The sequence below is a fragment of the Mustela putorius genome, unplaced genomic scaffold (assembly GCF_011764305.1).
Source record: "Mustela putorius furo isolate JIRA1106 unplaced genomic scaffold, ASM1176430v1.1 tig00000275_pilon_pilon_pilon, whole genome shotgun sequence".
In the NCBI taxonomy this organism is placed as follows: domain Eukaryota; kingdom Metazoa; phylum Chordata; class Mammalia; order Carnivora; family Mustelidae; genus Mustela; species Mustela putorius.
Window position 1 is genome coordinate 14,774,426 of NW_025421341.1, and position 20,282 is coordinate 14,794,707.

The 20,282-nt window shown below is 39.2% G+C and overlaps 1 protein-coding gene across 1 annotated transcript in view; it reads left to right on the plus strand.

Annotated features, from left to right (window-relative positions):
* UNC80 (unc-80 homolog, NALCN channel complex subunit) overlaps positions 1-20,282 on the plus strand; it is a 227,933-nt gene that overhangs the window by 155,173 nt on the left and 52,478 nt on the right. The window contains 10 exon segments of the mRNA XM_045078694.1: positions 112-243; positions 1,880-2,023; positions 4,815-4,915; positions 5,918-6,004; positions 9,771-9,954; positions 13,868-13,962; positions 15,345-15,434; positions 16,142-16,243; positions 18,195-18,375; positions 19,955-20,223. Coding sequence (XP_044934629.1) covers positions 112-243; positions 1,880-2,023; positions 4,815-4,915; positions 5,918-6,004; positions 9,771-9,954; positions 13,868-13,962; positions 15,345-15,434; positions 16,142-16,243; positions 18,195-18,375; positions 19,955-20,223 — 1,385 coding nt within the window.

The window sequence follows — 20,282 nt, forward strand, 5'->3', positions numbered from 1 at the left end:
TGAGTCTTATGCTCAGAGAGCAGTATACACTTGTGATGTGATACAACTATAGCTGTGTGATGACAACTTTGTTACAAAACCAAAGGTCACATTCCCCATTTTCTTTGCCAGTAGAAGAAGTCACCAATCTGGCATCCCGTCGACTGTCTGTGAGTCCATCCTGTACCTCCAGCACTTCCCACAGGAATTACTCCTTCCGCCGAGGGTCAGTCTGGTCTGTGCGTTCAGCTGTTAGTGCTGAAGGTGTGTCCTCTTAGAAATATGTTATTTATTCCTCATGACTCGTGTGTGTTTTGAAACATTTGCCAGTTAGTATTCTTACTACACTTCACTGTCTTCATTAAATAACTTGTCTCAGGACTTGAAGTTCAAAAAATAAGTATTAGATTGAGTGGTAGTCTAAAAAATATTTTTTATCTAGCAATTGTCCTTTATAATTGGTTCTATTTTAGTTACATTGCCAACAATCATACTGCTGTGGGTTTTCAACCCTGGCTATGCATTACAATCAAGTGAGGAGCTTTAAAAATATACTCAGGCCACAACCAAGACTAAATCAAGATTCCGAAGAATGGGACACACACATCAGTATTTTTACAATCTACTTGGGATGGAGTAGGATGCTTTAGGATGTTGTTCTGGAATAATTTAACGATCAAAGGAAGACCAGAGTTCATGCTACTCCTATAATGAAAGCTGATTCTGGAGGGGGGAGGATATGATACACTTCAGTTCCACAAATTTAAAAAATATGTTTTCTCTAATCGTGAATAACTGTCTGGGACTTATTGCTTATGATTACACAACTTCATCACTGACTTATAAAGTTATTAAAAAGTTCTACAGAAACCCTTGACTGTATAACCCTTAGGAACTTCAAATGACCAGTGCTAATTAATCACAACTTACAGGGATTGGGCCAAAGGCTCAATTATATTTTTCATAACAGATATAATTTTATTGAGGCATGATTCATGTACCATAAAACTTACCTTTTGAAAATATTCAATGCATTGATTATTAGACAATATTATGCAACGATTATGCAATGGTTACACTTCTAACCATAAATAGTTTAGAATATTTTCATCATCCCAAAAGGAGACCTTATACACATTAACAGTCATTCCTAATCCACCCTTTCTCCAACTGGTGGCAAGAAATTATCTTCTATTTCTATGGATTTGTTGCTCTGAACATTTCATATAAATAGAGTCATACAATATGTGGCCTTATGTGATTGGATATTTCCAGTCAGAATATTTTCAAGGTTCCTCCGTGTGGTCACATATATCCGTTCTCCATTACCAGATAATGTTCCCATTATATGGTTATACCACATTGTTTATTAAGTCACCAGTTAATGGGCATTTGGGTTGTTACCACTTTTTGGCTATTTTAAATTACACTACTATAACAGTTATGTACAAGTTTTGTGGGGTAAACTGCCAAGCTATTTTCAAAAGTAACTGTGTCACTTTACATTCCTACCAAAAAGTATGATGGTTCAACACACTTGAATAGTCAAAATAATCTTGAAAATGAAGAACAAAGCGAGAAGAGCCACATTTCCTAATTTCAAAACTTACTGCAGAGTGGCAGCAGTTAATATTGTGTGGTCTCGACATAAGGTTGGACAGTAAATCAATGGTATAGAATTGAACAACAAGAACTAAACCATCACATTCATTTTGGTTTCATGTTTGAAAAGGGTACCATGAAAATCAAGTAAGGAAAGAGTTGTCTTTTCAACAAATGGTGCTGAGACACCTAGATACCTATAACGAAAAGAAGGTTAAATAGGAAAGTTCGAACTGAGAAATGTTGCATTAGAATTACAATACTGAGAAACGCATCCCAATGATCTCTCTCTCTTCAGATGAGGAACACACCACTGAACACACACCAAACCACCATGTGCCTCAGCCTCCTCAAGCGGTGTTCCCAGCATGCATCTGTGCAGCAGTGCTCCCCATCGTTCATCTAATGGAGGATGGTGAAGTGCGGGAAGATGGAGTAGCAGGTATCCGTTTTGATTAGTGATACCGCCAATAACTCTAATAAAATATTTAAGCTGTTATCAGTTGGAGGATAGTGGGGTGCTCTTGAAGACAGTAACTACTGGTCACATGTTGAATTGTTTTGTGTACATATTACATTTACAGATGTGTAGCACACTCTACTAACATTATCAATGTCTTCATCTCCATGTCCCACTACATTTATGACCAAAAAATTGTATTTAAAATAAATACTTGGAATCCGGAAGTCTTGTTGAGGACCAGAGAACCAAATAACATTTATTTGGCCACATGAAAATCAAGTAGTAATTCTAGCCACCTTAGAAAATCTTAGTTATTAGCTCACTACCACCAATACCATCTGTCCTGCTTGATTACCTTTCCAGACATACTACCTTAAGAGAATAGTTGCAAAATGAAAAGATAAATGAGGGGTAAAGTTGAGTGATCTTAGGGATAGACAACAGGCCAGTATTTTTAATGTTGTTATTTTAAAAGCCTTAGAGCTCAATAATGATGTTTTTTAAACCCCAATAGAAAAATGGGTGAATATAAATACACAGACCAATGGTCAGTACATCTATAAATAACATTGTTGTTTAAGACAACAATGAAATTTTACATTTCATCTAAAAAAGTGAAAATATTTTTTCTTTTTTTTTTTTATTTGAATAGAGTCTACATACAGTGTTACATTAGCTTCACGTGTACGACAGAGTGAATCGGCTTCTCTGTATGTTATGCCCTGCTCACTACAAGTGTAGCTACCATTTAAAGGTTATCCTAGATGAAAATATCTGTAGTTGGTAAAGACTGAGGGAAACAAGAATTCTCACACCTTGCTGATGGGAGTGCGGAACTCAGTACAAGCATTCTGGAACAGTGTCACAGTATGTGTCAAAAACCTTAAAAGTGTGAAAGCCCTTTGATATAGATTTTGACTTCTAGCCATTTCCTAGGGCAATGATTAGAACCATATAAGGGTCTAAATAGGATGCCTCACATTGTACATTATGTAAAAAGAAACAAATTTTAGAGAAGAGCTTAAATGTCCAATGAGCAATTAATCATGCTACCTCCATATGACAGCATTCTGTGTATATTAAAATCACATTCTAGAAGAATATTAATATTAAAATTTTTAATATTGCTAAGTAAAAAACTGAGTACCAAAGAGTATTTTCTGCATATTATTTTTTAAAATGTGTACCTATATATTTTGCATATATGAAGGGGCATACTGCAAAATGTTTAGAGTTGTTTCTGTCATTGGTAGACTTACCAGTCCTACTTTTCTGTCTTTCTGTATTTTTCATGTTTTCACTATTAAATTGCCCTACTTCAGCAATTAGAACAAGAATAGTGTGCAAAGATAGTTTTGTAATCGATTTCAACCTAAGAAAAACCCACACCTATTTTAATTATTTATAGACACATGGAAGTTAAAACATATTTACATATCTCTTATTAATATTATTCATTTATATAGTTCATATTTTTAATTGTATGGTTGGTTTGGGAAGCAAAATATTGGTATCCTTTATTTAAAATATAGGCTGAATGACAAATTTATGCAAAATCCTACATTTCTAGTTTAAAACACTAATTAAATCATTTAGACTGAAGATTCTCCAGCTTCTCTTCCACTCACTTCTACATACCTGTTTCCCTAGCTTGGGCATTTCCAGGCAGTCTTGACCTGATCATTCTCCCCAAAGAAGAAGATACTTTCTTCACATTAGGAAAAATTATTTAATCCTAAGACATCCTCATTAGAAGTGGGAGCCTAATTAGGACTGGCTTAACTACTTTATCTCACTGAGGCAGATACTATTTAAAGCCTCCAGGTAAACAATTAAAGATCATTTCTAATTCATATGCATTCTTAACCAAAACATATTTCCTAAAAACCAAATAATTACTTTAGAAATTTCTCTATATAACCAACATTGAAATATGACCAATTTGATAAATACTCACCATTTCTAATATTAGGGTAATTTCCAAAACAAAGATTCACTAAAGCATTCTTTTTAAAAATTGAAATATTGACATATTGCATTGTATTAGTTTTAGGCATACACTATAATCATTTGATATATGTGTATGTTATGAAGTGTTACCATAATAAGTCTAGTTTACCCATGACCACCTATAGCAACAATTTTTTCTGTAGAACTTTTAAAATCTCCCCTCTTAGCAACCTTCAAATATGTAAGGCAATGTTGTTAACCATAGTCCCTAGGCTGTACGTTATAGCCTTAGGATTTATTTATTTATCTTATAATTGGAAGTTTTTAGCTTTGGACCACTCTCATTCATTTACCACACCCCACTTCTGGCAACCACCAGTCTGGTCTCCGTATCCATGGGTTTGGGTTATTTTAGATTCCACATGTAAGTGAGATCATACAGTATTTGTATTTTTCTGTCTGATTTATTTCCTTTTACGTAATGTCCTCAGAATCCATCTTCATTATCACAAATGACAAGATTTCCTTCTTTTAAGGGTGAATGATACACCATTGTACCTCACAAGTGTGTTCTTTACAAAAGCCATTCTAAAATCTCAAGACCATCCTATACTTTTCATTACCTTTTCTTTATAGGTGAAAATGTTCAGAAATAAGCAAAAAAGAAAACAAATATCTACCTTTCAACAAAAAAGAGTTCACAGAATCTTGTTAAGGCAAAAAAAGAGAGACTAATTAAAACTTAGTAAATTGTTTGAATAGTGTATTAACACTTTATCTCTATTTAAGACAAATGTTCAATGTCTTCTCTCTTCTGAAGTGAGTGCTGTGGCTCAGCAAGTCTTATGGAATTGTCTAATTGAAGATCCATCAACAGTTCTTCGACATTTTCTGGAAAAACTGACCATCAGCAATAGACAAGTAATTTCCTCTTTCTTTAGAGTATAGCCATGTAGCTATGTGTGTGAACACCGTTAAAAGCAAACAGTGGGCTTCACAGCACTATGCATAGAACATCAATTCTGACCCAGAACAAATACATGCTTTAGGTAATGATAATGATAAACAGTCCTATACCGCTGCTTTCCTTCAAATTGGTCCATTGACTGATGTCTCCATATGTGTTTGGTACAAGAGCAGTGATGGCCCCAAGATACAGAAAGACTTTCAGTCTTTTAGTCAAAGATTCAGTTCAGCATAGTGTTTCTTAGTAATGGGTACATTTCCTGAATTTGATTGCTTGGTAGTCTGTGATGTAGGTAGGATTATTAGAATAGTTGAAACTGTCCACTAATCACAAAGATCTAATTTAGTAGACCACTTATAAGAAGATTATGCCAAATAAAAGTAGATTTCTGAGCAATAGCAAAAAAAACACTGATGATTAAATAGTATTTGTTCATTTTTGTGTTATGGTTCTATTTTGTTGGAAGATTAAGTTTAGTTTCTGAAAGGTAAGGTTAATTATTCACATCTCTATTTATCTTCTCTCAACCTAGCTCTTTACCTCTTTGACTCAAAACCTAGGAAGCAGACCTGTGAAGTTCATTAAACCACATTTGTTTAATGGCTTCTCAAGATAGGTCTGTCTTACATTTACATCACACCTGGAAATTAGAGCAAATAGAGTTGAGTAAATGTATTGCTCTCCTGTGATTTGTCTATGACCAATAGACAGAGTCTAAATTTTTATCTAAAAAAACCTAACTACTGTTCAGTGATTCCATAGATTAGCCCCTAAGAAAAGGTATTATAGTTGGTTTAAATGCTGTTTAATAAGTATTGCATATACTACATTAAAATGCTGAACATAATGGAAACCAACAAAAGGGAAAAGTTAGAGCCTCCCCCATATTTTAAGAAATTAATTTTATTTCCTCTAGTATGGGCACTGAGTGAGATGAAATTCTCTTCTTCTTTCAGGATGAGTTAATGTACATGCTGCGCAAACTTCTCTTAAATATTGGAGATTTTCCTGCTCAGACGTCTCACATCCTCTTCAACTACTTGGTGAGTTTTCACCTCCAGTAAGTGTTCATTCCCAATTAGGAAGCAGCAACACGAGGGAAAAGGCCATAGGGAATTTTTGCCAATAAATTCCCATTAATGATGTGATTGAGGGTAGATCATGGTCAGCTAAATTCACCATTGTTCGTATGGGGAAGTCCCTCCTGACACACTACTTGGCATGTGGTGGGCACTCAGCAAATATCAGTGTCATCTTTATCTTCCTTTGGCATTATACAACTTGCTTATGCTGGTTCTTAATTTTGGTTTTCTGTTGAGAAACCTTGTATGTCATTCTAGTCATTTTTCCTTTTTCCTATATCACTTTTAAAATATACACACACAGAGGCAAATGTTGCCCTAGATGGAAAGTATTTGTGAGTGTATTTTTCCATAGCAGCTATCTTTGCTTGAAACCATCCTGACAGCTCCTTCCTGAACCCTCCAGAATATTTCAGTTTCTATAGGATCTCTGCCTTACACCCTAAATGAATATTCAAGTTGGGGGCTATTAGCTTGATGCCTCTTCTTTGAAACTGCACCTTAATCCAGACAGATGGCTACGTAAATGTTTGTATTGGGAGAAATTCTGTCTCCCTTACGATTGTCAGTCTCCTGGCAGGTAGGGAAAGAGAAGAGGTATCCACATGCATCTGTAACAGAATGAAAGACTTAACCCTACACCTCTTACATGCAGAGCAAATGTGCAATGCCTTTCTCTCATCTATGGCTGATTTGGCTTTCTTCCTGAGTGTCCACCAGCTGGTTGACAAGGGAAAGAATATAAATAAGTGTCCAATCCAGTCCTAAGTTCAGATTGATAAAAACATATAAATAGTAACTTTGGATAGTGTTCAGTCTCTCTTGGCTAAAAATATTTAGTCTCTAGGAATTCTCCTCCCTTCCAGCTTCTTTCATCTCTAAACATTCTGTGGGGTTGGAGAGAGAAAAGATCTTTGTTGTTGGGAGGTGGAGGGAGGGCAGCAAAACATCCTCCAGACAGAGAACTTTGAGATGGAAAAACAAAGCCAGCCACTCTATACCATTCATACAGAACTGTATTCAGACAGGGAAGGGGGGAAGACACCAATCCAAGGGCTAGACAGCTATTTTCTGCAAAGTCCAGGCCTTAATCCACAGCTTTTATAGAGCAAGGGCATGGCGATGATGAATAAGGGTAGCCTTCCCGCATTCTGGTCAGGGCCTACCTTCACCTCCAAGGGACTTGGGACACATAGCAACAAGGGAAGTCACTGCAGGGACATGAATGAGATGGAGGGCCAACATTAGAGTCAGTATTGTCAGCACTCCTACATTTGTTTAGCATTCTGTCTCCTGTTCAATGTTTGCTCTGGCTCTTCCCTTTGTGAGATAATGTTCTCTATCTGATGCCTGGCTGGTGGAAGCCAGAGCCCACAGCTGCGATGACCTCAGTCTATGGGCCGCCAGTGGCACTTGCTGAGAGACCACCTCACCTTAGCTCCTGCTGGTGCTAAACACCCCTCTAGATTCTGGTTGCATGTTCCCTATGGCTCCAGCTTAGGGAGATCCCTGGCTAGAACATTAGGCTCAGTGACACCAGTCTGTGGTGATTCTATCCAGAAAGTTCTCTGGTCAAACTTTCTGGTATTTCTTGGTCCTATGTACACAACACAAAAACCAAAGGTAGGTTATCAAAGCCATATGTCAGGGCCTTCCTCAGGTTAAATATGTGCCCTACCATGTTTGTGTAGCATTCCAGTTGGTATCAAAAGGCTCTGAGGTAAACTTCTGTCAGTGACCCTAACAGAGACTGGAGGCAAAAGTCCCTTCAGTGTGTCTGCCCATTCCCTCGGGTCCCTGGGTAGGGGAGATGCTCATCTGGACCACTGCTCTACATTGTCCTTCAGCCTTGGGAAAAGAAGATGGACATTTCATTTCCTGTCTTCCATACTCTTCCCTGTCAACTCTAAATAAGCCTTAATGGCAGACATAGATCCTCCCATCTAGGTAATTGACAAGCTAATAGAGAAAAGATCTGGCAATGCTTTGGCTTTGTTGTATAACCTTGTTTTACATGAATATAAATTCCTATTTTTCATTTCTCTCTAAACCCTAATCTTTCCCCAAATCCCAAGTATATGGATGCTTTGAATGGACTAGAGGAGGGGCCTTATAGTCAGAATGGTAAAACAGTGAAGGACAAATTCCTTTTTCAACCATTACCCTTATCATGTATCTCTCTTTTCTAATGACTTAAGGATATGTATAGTGGGCATGTTGGGACCAGTGACCCATCTCTTCTAATTTTGTTGGGGACTATTTATTTAACTGTGACCCAGTGACCTTTACCCAGGGGTTTGAGCCCACCTCAGGGTATATGAAAACTTTTAAAGGGATTTGGTGCTTAGATAGTTTTAAGGAAATAAATCTCCAAATCCTCAACTTAAAAATATACACTAACAATTTGTGAGCATGCCTGCCATCTCAAACTTCATTCCTCTACTGTTCACAAGAAAGGCCCACCCTGACCAGCCCAGATATCACCAGATGCATTGAAGATGTGAAATACAGAGAAGGAATCTGATGTACTGCATGAGTTTTAAGGAAGCCTCATTTATGATGGATCAAGGCAAGTAGGCAGAGAGGCAGGCAGAGAGAGAGAGGGGGAAGCATGTTCCCCACCAAGCAGAGAGCCCAAAACAGGGCTCGATCCCAGGATCCTGAGATCATGACCTGGGCTGAAGGCCAAGGCTTAACCCACTGAGCCACCTAGGCACCTAGATCAAGGCACTTTAAACCCACAGGATGGTCAGTAGCTCCTTCTGAACACGGATCCTATCCCCGTCCTTTAATAATATCACCTTTTTGCACCCACGCCAAAAAAATAAACACAAAAAAACACACAGAAACACACACACACACACACACACACACACACACACACACACACAAACCCTATAGGACTTACCACCTTTTCCAATCTTTGATAGATTTCTTCTAGAGGTGAGGTTTGGCCCTCATTAGGGTGGTTAGCCTTCAGAACCACCAAAGCAGGTTAGGTTAGTAACACCATAGGTTGATCCTTTCCACATAACTGGAAAGATTTCTAGGATTAAATTTTTCAAGATATAATCGATAAAGCCATGAGGGGGGAAACTTTGATGTTATTTCTTTATGATTTTGTTGTGCACTGTTGAATAAAGTACTTAAAACTAATTTCATCAAAATTTGTTAAAATACATATTTCGATTAGTCAGTCCACCTTTTACTTCAATGTGGAGAATGTTTAATATAGTCTATTAACAAAAAAAAAATTACCTTATGATGAGACATTTTAATATGTACAAAAGGACACAGAGATTTTCAAGATTTTAGGAAACACAAAGAAAAATCTGTTAAGTTCACCAATTCAGCCAAGCACAGTGTTCACTGGTTCACTGGTTAGACATAATCCAATCTGCAAATACTGTTTCAGCAAATGTCACATAGAGCTCAATTTGGAGTGGCCTCAGTACCTGAACTACCAAGTGACTTGAAGCCTGGAAAAACAATCTTCTGCTTTTGTCTTAAATCAGCATTCCCATGATACACAAAAACGTATGTCAACCTGTTCTGGTTGGCTTTCCAGTTCTGTTCTCTCTTGCTCATGGCCACTGAAAGTATTAGAGGAACCATTGAACAGAGAATATGAAGGAACAAAAGAATATTTGATTAATAAAAAAAGAGCCAATGAGAATATTTTTGCTCAGGGATATCATGGTTTTGTGACCTCTTCCTGTTCTTCTAGGTGGGATTAATCATGTACTTCGTGCGAACCCCCTGTGAGTGGGGGATGGATGCCATTTCAGCCACCCTGACTTTCCTGTGGGAGGTGGTGGGTTATGTAGAGGGCCTCTTCTTCAAGGATCTCAAGCAGACCATGAAGAAGGAACAGTGCGAGGTAAAGCTGCTGGTGACCGCTTCCATGCCAGGTAACCCATTACTGCTATTGGGTGACATAATTTTTCTCTTTGTTTAAGCATATAAATAAACCTTTTAAAGACCAGCTGCCTCTTTCATTCTGAGAAGACTGTCAAGAGTCCTGACCCTGGTGTTGAGGGCTTCAAAGAATTTTTGTTTAATACAATCTGAAGAAGTACAATAGACCCTTTGAAAGTCAGCAGTTGCCAGATGAAAGGGGAGACATCAGAACTGAGCCACGTGTATCCGTCCTTGAAGAGCAGCCAGGGTTGAAGATGTATTTGAGTCTATCACACAGGGCCAGCTGAACAGGGAGTCTTTCTGAATGAATGTTTGGCACCGCAAGGGGAACAATACTGTTTGCATGGCATGGACCCCAGATCTTTGTAAACTCCAAAGAGACGGCTTTATGAAGAATTGGAAAAGGGACAAGCAGGAAGAAAGAAAGGAGAGCAACAAAAGAACATGAAGTGTGATGTAAACTTGAGCTAAGGGTCTTTTTCACTCCTGATAGTTTGCTTTTCCTTAAGATAGAAACTCTTCCAAGGCTTTATCCTGGTGCAGTGACTAAGAAAATATGAGATGATTCGTGTATTAAAATAAAGAGAAAGACACAATTTTATAAAGATGAGAATACAAGTTATGGCAGTGTAGAGGTCTGCATTAAAATCACATGACTGTCATTTATTAATATAGTTAGTATTAGCTTAAAAAAAAGTACACCATTTTTCAAGATTTCTTTACTCATGGATAAAACAAGGATGTGAGTCATATGGCACAATCATGAGTAATCAATGCGTTTAGGTAGATAAAATACTTGCTATCATACCTGACTCATAGCAAGCATTCCATAAATGGAAGTTGTGTATTTATATGTTCAATAGGTTTTCCAACAAGGTGATCATTTTTTATTACAGCAAAGAAGCTCATGTTGTCATTCACAGACTTAAAAACAGCTCATTAAAAGTCAAGGTATATCATGACATTCACAAAGACTTATAATGAATGAATGAAGTAGAATAAGTACTAACTCCCTAGCCAAGTAAAATACAGAAAATGTAAATTTAAACTGCATTCCAGGTGCTTGTCATTGTTTTGCTAATATCTCTGTTTATATTTTCTCAACCATTACTGCATGATCATCTCATTTAAAATACAGGGATATAGTACTTATTGCCATGTTTAGGGTTTGAATTCTGACTCTTGTGCTAAACAAATGTGTCTTTCAAAGGGCTGATATCCAACCTATAAAGAACTCCTCAAACTCAACACCCAAAAAAAGATAATCACATCCAAAAATGGGTAGAACACATGAACAGACACTTCTCCAAAGAAGACATAAAAATGGCTAACAGACACATGAAAAAAATGTTCATCGTCATTAGCCATTGGGGAAATTCAAATCAAAACCACATTGAGATACCACCTTACACCAGTTAGAATGGCCAAAATCAACAAGACAGTAAACAATGTGTGTTGGAAAGGATGTGGAGAAAGGGGAACCCTCTTACACTGTTGGTGGGAAGGCAAGTTGGTGCAGTCACTTTGGAAAACAGTGTGAGATTCCTTTAAAAATTAAAAATAGAGCTACCCTATGACCCAGCAATTGCACTACTGGGTGTTTACCCTTAAGATACAGATGCAGTGAAAAGAAGGGCCATCTGTTCCCCAATGTTCATAGCAGCAATGGTCACAAGGACGAATGGATAAAGAAGATATAGTTCATATATACATTGGAATATTACATCTCCATCAGAAAGGATGAATACCCAACTTTTGTATCAACATGGACGGAACTGGAGGAGCTTATGCTGAGTGAAATAAGTCAAGCAGAGAGAATCAATTAACATATGGTTTCACTTACTTGTGGAGCATAAGGAATAACATGGAGGACATTAGAAGAAGGAAAGGAAAATTGAATTGGGGGAAATCAGAGGGAGAGATGAACCATGAGAGACTGTGGACTCTGAGAAACAATCCGAGGGTTTTGGAAGGGAGAGGGGTGGGGGGGGGATGGGTGAGCTTGATGGTGGGTATTATGGAGGACACATATTGCATGGAGCACTGGGTGTGGTGCATAAACAATGAATTTTGGAACACTGAAAAAAGTCAAATTAAATCAAAAAAATAAAATCTACCATATTTATAGCTAAAAAAAGAAGAAGAAGAAGAAGAAAAGAAAGAGAGAGAGAGAAAGAAAGAGAGAAAGAGAGAAAGAAAGAATGAGAGAGAAAGGAGAAACATCCAATAAATCTAAGCAATATGTCCTAACAGCCATAGGCTTAGCCTCTGGACCAATCTCAAAAGTGATGTTATTTGTTGCCTGCATTCACAGTGGAAGAAAATGTTAAATTTCAGTCAGAGGTTAGTGTGACAAAAGTGGGCCCTGGGGGAAGAGCCCTGCTGTGGGAAGAATGGAGTTTATCCCCAGTCACCAGTCTTCACATAACACCTTTCATCACACCATGGGCCAGATATTTAAGATCTATCCATCGTCTTGTTTAATCCTCAAAGGACACTACAAAGTAGGCATCATTGTTTTTGCTCCATACCTAAACAAACAGTGATGGAAGTTACTCAAATGTTTTGCTTGAAAACCCGAGGCTTGTGTGGGGGAACAGTTTCAGGTCCCAGTCTGCCCACCTGCAGATGCTGTGTTCTTCAGGCTCCGGGGAGGGGGAGGGAGAAGCCAATGTTGTGGGAGGTGTTTCATGTATGGTTTCTAACAGTGACCTGCAGTGGCCAAATAAACTTCTATTCAAAAAAACAAAGATACAGATGTCGTGAAAAGAAGGGCCATCTGTACCCCAATGTTTATAGCAGCAATGGCCACGGTCGCCAAACTATGGAAAGAACCAAGATGCCCTTCAACGGACGAATGGATAAGGAAGATGTGGTCCATATTCACTATGGAGTATTATGTCTCCATCAGAAAGGATGAATACCCAACTTTTGTAGCAACATGGACGGGACTGGAAGAGATTATGCTGAGTGAAATAAGTCAAGCAGAGAGAGTCAATTATCATATGGTTTCACTTATTTGTGGAGCATAACAAATATCATGGAGGACAAGGGGTGTTAGAGAGGAGAAGGGAGTTGAGGGAAATTGGAAGGGGAGGTGAATCATGAGAGACTATGGACTCTGAATAACAATCTGAGGGGTTTGAAGTGGCGGGGGGGTGGGAGGTTGGGGTACCAGATGGTGGGTATTATAGAGGGCACAGATTGCATGGAGCACTGGGTGTGGTGAAAAAATAATGACTACTGTTTTTCTGAAAATAACTAAATTAATTTAAAAATAAATAAATATGGTTTTGACTAAATTACTTATAAGCTCTTACCTGTAAGAACTTACAAGTCCGTTTCCTTTGTTTTCTCATTTGTAGAATAAGCACAATAAAACCCATATCATAGAGTTGTTGTGAGATTTAAGTATTATGCACATAAAATACATATAAAAGTATTGGGAACTCCATAAATGGTGGCTTTTGTTACTTAATTGGTAAATACTTTTAAAACATCTATTTTAGGGGTGCCTGGGTGGCTCAGTGGGTTGAGCCACTGCCTTCGGCTCAGGTCATGATCCCAGGGTCCTGGGATCGAGTCCCGCATCGGGCTCTCTGCTCAGCAGGGAGCCTGCTTCCTCCTCTCTCTCTCTCTGCCTGCCTCTCAGCCTACTTGTGATCTCTCTCTGTCAAATAAATAAATAAATTCTTTAAAAAAATAAAAATAAAAAAATAAAACATCTATTTAACTAGAAAAGAGTGATATTATTCCAATACATAATTTATTTACCTTAAGCAGTCACTAAGAGTAACAATAACAAAAAATATCAGCCCACTGAGAATATTTTAATATTTTGTGCCTTACAGATAAATTTGACTAGAGTGGAGTTCAGCTTATGATTGTGTTTGCCTTCTGTAGGTACCAAAACCTTGGTCGTTCACGGACAGAATGAGTGTGATATCCCAACTCAGTTACCAGTCCATGAAGACACTCAGTTCGAAGCCCTGCTCAAGGTAGGAATAGCTTTTGACAGAAATGATTTTTTAACGCACAATGTCTGTGGCCACTTCACTGGTCGTCCATTTAGAATGATATTTTCCTATCTTCAAATGAATATGTGCATTGACTTACCCCTTGTAGAATCTGCTCCACTACCGTGTACTTCCCCGGTTTACTTCCGTGACCTTCCCCACACCTGCCAACATTGTAGCTCTGCGTTCAGGTAGACAAATACATCCAGCTCCTCCTGCAACTGAAGCAGAACTTGACACTCTCATGTGTACTATCTCCCCTGGGAATGCTGTCGATTCCTGCTTCAGAGCTCCCTGGCATCACTTGGGGGTGGTTCTGCAGGGGCCCTCAGGTTGCACACGGAAGGAGCTAGGACAGGATCTGGGAGCTGCTGATCCTGCCAGGGACCCTTTCTCTGGCACTTAGTTGCACAGTATACTGTCTAACTTCCACATACAAAAAATGAGCGAAGAAGCAGAACAATATACCTGAGAATAAATCAGGTGAGTCAAGAAAGTATCTTTAATGGTTATGGCAGTTGTGCCCTTCAGCAGAAAGACAATCCATTGTTACACACACCGGTAAGGCTTTTAAGGTAACGTAGTAAGTAAAGTACTACAGCGATTCCCCATCGATCTGGATTCCAAACTTTTAGTAAGCTGATTTCCTAGAACACAGCTCCAAGCCCAGACAGAAGCAGGAAGTGTCTCTGAAAAATTCAGTTGAACCAAACGTGTATATCTTATTTCAGTACAAAATGCCTCCTTCGGGCCTTACCCAGACATTGCCAGAGAATTTCTGAGGCCCAGTGCAGCAAACTTCAACAACCACTCCATTCTCCTACTCACACTGAATACTAGAGTAGCAGGAAGGCAAACAGAGTTAAGTCCCAACCCTGATTCTACCATAACCATTGTGCCCTAAATCGAACAGGACCTCTCCAGGCTCAGATTCTTTTTCACCAGTACTGGGGTACTAGTGCAGGGTATCCAAGTTACTGACATGGAGGGCATCGAGCTCAGAAAACAGTATACAATAATGGCTCAATGTGTTGTAGCTTGTGTTATTTTTAATGGCGTTACCAAACATGCTTTCTTCCTGGCGTTGAGACCAGTAGATGCCACTGTGCCTCCACAGTTCACTCTTCAGTCTGAATTTATAATTATACATCTTTTAGCACTTGGAGTCTCTATTATGTCATTCTTTGGGCAACTGTGTATCCAAATCCAATGTGTATCCATACCTATATACATATAAAAAGTATGCAATATCTATAATCCTTAGAATCCTTAAAGTTACTTTGTTTTCGTGATATTTGTATCTTCCAGCATACTACCTGGCACATGGTATGTTCTCCATAAACATTTGTTTATTCTTGTTCTAGGAATGTCTGGAGTTTTTTAATATCCCAGAATCTCAGTCAACCCATTATTTTCTCATGGACAAACGATGGAACCTTATCCACTACAATAAGGTGAGACTGGGCAGTGATGCTCTCCTGCTGAGTTGTGTCGGAAACTTGTCATGCCTTTCCAGAATGTTGTTCTCACTCGGGGAGCCATTGCTGTTCAGAGGTTGGGAGTAAGGCCCCTTCGGTGACACCAGCTTATGTCAGTGTAGCTTTGGACGAGCCACGGCACCTTTGTGCCCTTCATTTTCCTTGTCTGTAAAATGAAGAGGATGATAATAGTATCTGCCCTACGTTGCAATAATTAAAGGTGATAAGGCAAGTTAAGCATTCATTATTACTACCTCCTGATGAAAAATTAAGTTGCCCCTATGTTAAGTATGTGTGTCTGCTTGGAATTTTTATGTCCTTGTTCCTTTTTTTATTATGTTGAGTGTGACCCTGGTGACCTGACCTAATGATCAAAGGGCACCTCAAGGCCATCATTTTAAAATGACTTTCTTCCTCCAGAATGTCCTTTATTAAATTGCCCTTGGCTCCTCTGCTCCTGATGGAGCACCCTAGTGTTTGGAAAGGATGCTAAGCCTAGGTGGTTTGATGCTTTTCTGAGGTGGGGATTTCTCTTCCCTAGGATTTTATAGAATTGGAAAGCATAAATGATAAAACCTTTAGAAAATACATAACTTTGCTTGACATTTGGGTAAAGAGGAAATGAGAGTCAAACGTTTAATCATCTGAACTCTTTTTTGTCTCTTTGTGTAATCCTGCCACAGACATATGTTCGGGATATTTATCCTTTCCGGAGATCGGTATCCCCACAGCTGAACCTTGTACATATGCATCCGGAGAAAGGACAGGAGCTCATTCAGAAGCAGGTGCCTGCCCCATATATATTTTATTATATGGTTTTATCAAGTCATTGGGATGATCAGTGAATGTGTTGCCAATCCTGAGATTCTGATTCAGTCCTCTCCAGAGAGAATGGATGGGTAGATCCTCAATCAATAGTTCCCAAAAATCATGTGTTAGTTTTCATAATTTGGATCATAATGTAAAAGGATCAAGGAACACTCACTTGGATTAATGCTATGACAAACACTGGGTATAAGCGCTAGAAATCTTTGAATTTATTTATCTACTGGTTTCCAAGTTTTCTTTTCACATTTTTGTAAACCAGGATCGGAAGTACACAAATGTCACTCTAAGAAAGTTGCCACAGAGGTTTACACTAGTTGGGAAAAATAAAATAAAAGGGATCAATGTATAATGCCTGGGAAAAGCACTGAGCTAAGCTGCAGAGACTTGGACACAGTCTTAGCTCTGCCATTGACTGGTCACCTGGCCTCAGGCATTTACTAATTTCCCTTAAAACAGGAGGAGACATAATCAAGCAGTTGTACTTAAATATATGATTGAAGAACAAAATAAAGAAATTCACTATTTGTATGAGAAATGTAACAGTAGTCCACAATTTGAATAATGATACAATTTTATTATAGTTTATGTGTTAAATTCATTTTTTTTTCATTTTTAAAGATTTTATTACAGAGAGAGAGAGCACGCGCACTCTTGCACATGCCCAAATAGGAAGGATAGGCTAAGGGGTGGAGGAAGGAACTATCAAGCAGACTCCACACCAAGTGCACTCAACAGGGGGCTTCATCCCAGGAACCTGAGATCATGACCTGAGCCAAAATCCAAGACCTTAATTGACTGAGCCATCCAGGCAACCCCCCCACATTAATTTATTTTTAATAAAATGTCTAAACAAGAATTTCGGGATAATTTATCTTTTCTGTTTCTCTGCACATATCAAGGTTATTTTGACATCAAATGATTCAAAATAACTTCATGAAATGAATGAAAATGGCATAGAATTAGACCACTTAAATAATTAAAAATATAGTTAGCATAAACAACCTGAACTGCAGTGGAAAGAAGCAAGTATTACAAACTGTGAGGTATTGGGTCTTAAGTATACGTAACTGTATAATTTCTAAGCTAATTACCCCCAAGTTATCTCAGCCCCTGATTTTGGCAGCAAAAGAATTAAAACCGTAATCAACATAGCACTTCATTAGTGTTTTCTATTTATGTTTAAGAATATGTTTTTAAATTGCATAAAATGGAGCTGTTGTTCTACATACACTCCAAGTTGGAATTTTAAGATTTCTTTCTGAGTTTTGCAGGGAAACTGTAGTATTCAAGCCTGTGGTTCTGGCCCTGGAGCTTCCTCAGCAGCTTTGGACTGCCCATGATAGCCCCTACGCACCCATCATCAATAGAAAAGGAACAAAGAGAAGGGACCAAGAGAATCCTGTCCATGCTATCTACGTCCCATCAGCTTTTGTCCCAAGATAGGTTCTGCCTGGATCCCATTTCAGTCCTTTTTTAAGAGAAAAACCCAGAACAGCTTAAGGCATCAGTGGAAATGGTAGAGGCACTTGGAACTTACTGACTGGCTCCTGCTGGAAAAAATCTTCCACAGTGTGACATCCAGACAAATGGGCTCTATTTAATATGGAAGGATTCCTGACAATGCTTGCATTGTGCTCCGGCAGCCTGCAAACCCCTGAGAAACACTTCCTTCTGTGGAACAGGCGGGTACAGGAAGTAAGAGTCAATCAAGCATTGTTTGCTCTTTCGGTGGGGTAAAGAAAAAAAAATTTCTCCCTCAATTCAACACTGCCCCCCCCTTGATTTTTTTTTTTTTTTTTTAATCAGCTGCATTTGCCATGAAAGATTTGACTTCAAGATCTTCACTCCTTTTAATTTCAGGGTTGCTAATTCTCCTTTTCCTCTGCTCCTGCTTTTGTTTGCTGCTAGGTGTTCACTCGGAAGCTGGAGGAAGTCGGGCGGGTTTTGTTTCTCATCTCCCTGACTCAGAAGATCCCCACAGCCCACAAACAGTCCCATGTCTCCATGCTCCAGGAAGACCTCCTCCGACTACCCTCATTCCCCCGAAGTGCTATTGACGCTGAATTTTCACTCTTCAGTGATCCACAAGGTATCAAAAAAAAAAAAAAAATGCATTTTTTTCTTGGGCTTCCTATGCCTTTGTTTGGTCCTCAGCTGGAAAGCATCATTACCAGTTTCTCTAAGCCCGTGCTTCTCAGCCTGAGGCATCAGAATCACCTGGAGAATCTGATAAACAAAGATTGCTGGGTCCATCCGCCCCAGCTCCTCATTCAGTAGCTCTGAAATGGAGCCCAGGAACTCAAATTTCAGCAAGTTCCTAGGTGATGTTGATGATGCTATTCCAGGGATCAAACGGAGACCACTGTTCTTAACTAACCATAAGCAGGGATTTTTGGTTTTTGTTTTTTTTTAATTTAAATTCAATTAATTAATACATAAAGTATTATTGGTTTCAGAGGCAGAGGTCAGTGACTCATCAATCTTATATAATACTGTACTCATTACATCACGTACCCTCCTTAATGTCTATCACTCAGTTACTCCATCTCCCAACCCCTGTCCCCTCCAGCAACCCTCAGGTTGTTTCCTATGATTAAAAGTCTCTTATGGTTTTTCTTCCTATCTGGTTTTGTCTTGTTTTATTCCCCCCACCCCCATGATCCTCTGTCTTGTTTCTTAAATTCCACATATCAGTGAGATCATATGATAATTGTCTTTCTCTGACTTATTTAGCTTAGCATAGTACCCTCTAGTTCCATCCACCATGTCATCGCAAATTGCAAGATTTTATTTTTTGATGGCTGAGTAGTTTTCATATATATATATATATATATATATATATATACCACATCTTCTTTCCATAAGCAGTTGAAGCAGTATGGTATTGTTAGGGTAGGTAGTAATAGGTATTATTACTTGATTAAGTGAAGATCAGGTGTTCATATGAACTTCAGGAGGCAAAATTCATTTACAGAAATCAGGACAGTGGTTTCCTCTGAGTTGGGGGGGTGCAATGGAGCTCCTAGGAACTTTCTGAGATGATGAAATGGTCTATATATTGACTAGTGCGTTGGTTACATGAGTGTGTATTTTTGTCAAAAGTCATGGAACTCTCCATTAGAGATCTGTGCATGTTTGTTTTACTCTGAGTTACACCTGAATGGAGAGTTAGTTAGAGACAGAGAGACAGAAAGAGACTCTCTTTGAAGCCTTGCAGGGTGACTCACTTATTAACTTAAGATATTCACAATTAGCCTCCCAGTGTTCAATGTCTTCTCCAGCCAGAAGCTCCAGAGCAAAAGGTAGAAAGAGCTCTACTCTGTCCAGGAGTTTAGAGATCTAGAACCAGACCCAGCCCTGCCATTTCCTTTCTGCAACAACTAACTTTTTTCTCAAAGCCACAGTTGAAGCAGTAGCAACACGCTGCAAATACCAGCCGTGTCTTGCCTACAGAGTCGAATCAAAGAGGTGATGATGGAAGTCCTTTGAGAACCAGGGGGTGTGAGACCAGCGGCAGCAGCGTGTGCTGGTAGCATTTCCTCAGCACATCGTCACATCCCAGATTGGAACAAATGGGAAGCAGCAGTGCCCTCCACGGGGCTCGTCCTCCCACGCCGACAGGATTGGCGTAGGGCTAATTCTGTCTCTGCTGTTTCATGTTCTCACAGCTGGCAAGGAGCTGTTCGGCCTCGACACTCTTCAGAAAAGCTTGTGGATCCAGCTCCTGGAAGAGATGTTCCTGGGCATGCCGAGCGAGTTTCCCTGGGGAGATGAAATCATGCTCTTCCTCAATGTGTTCAACGGGGCTCTGATCCTCCACCCAGAAGACAGCGCCCTGCTCCGGCAATACGCCGCCACCGTCATCAACAGCGCCGTGCACTTCAACCACCTGTTCTCTCTCAGCGGCTACCAGTGGATCCTGCCCACCATGCTGCAGGTGTGGCTCAGCCTCCTCTCCAGAAAATCACCTGCCCCTACGGCAGGTCAACAAGACCT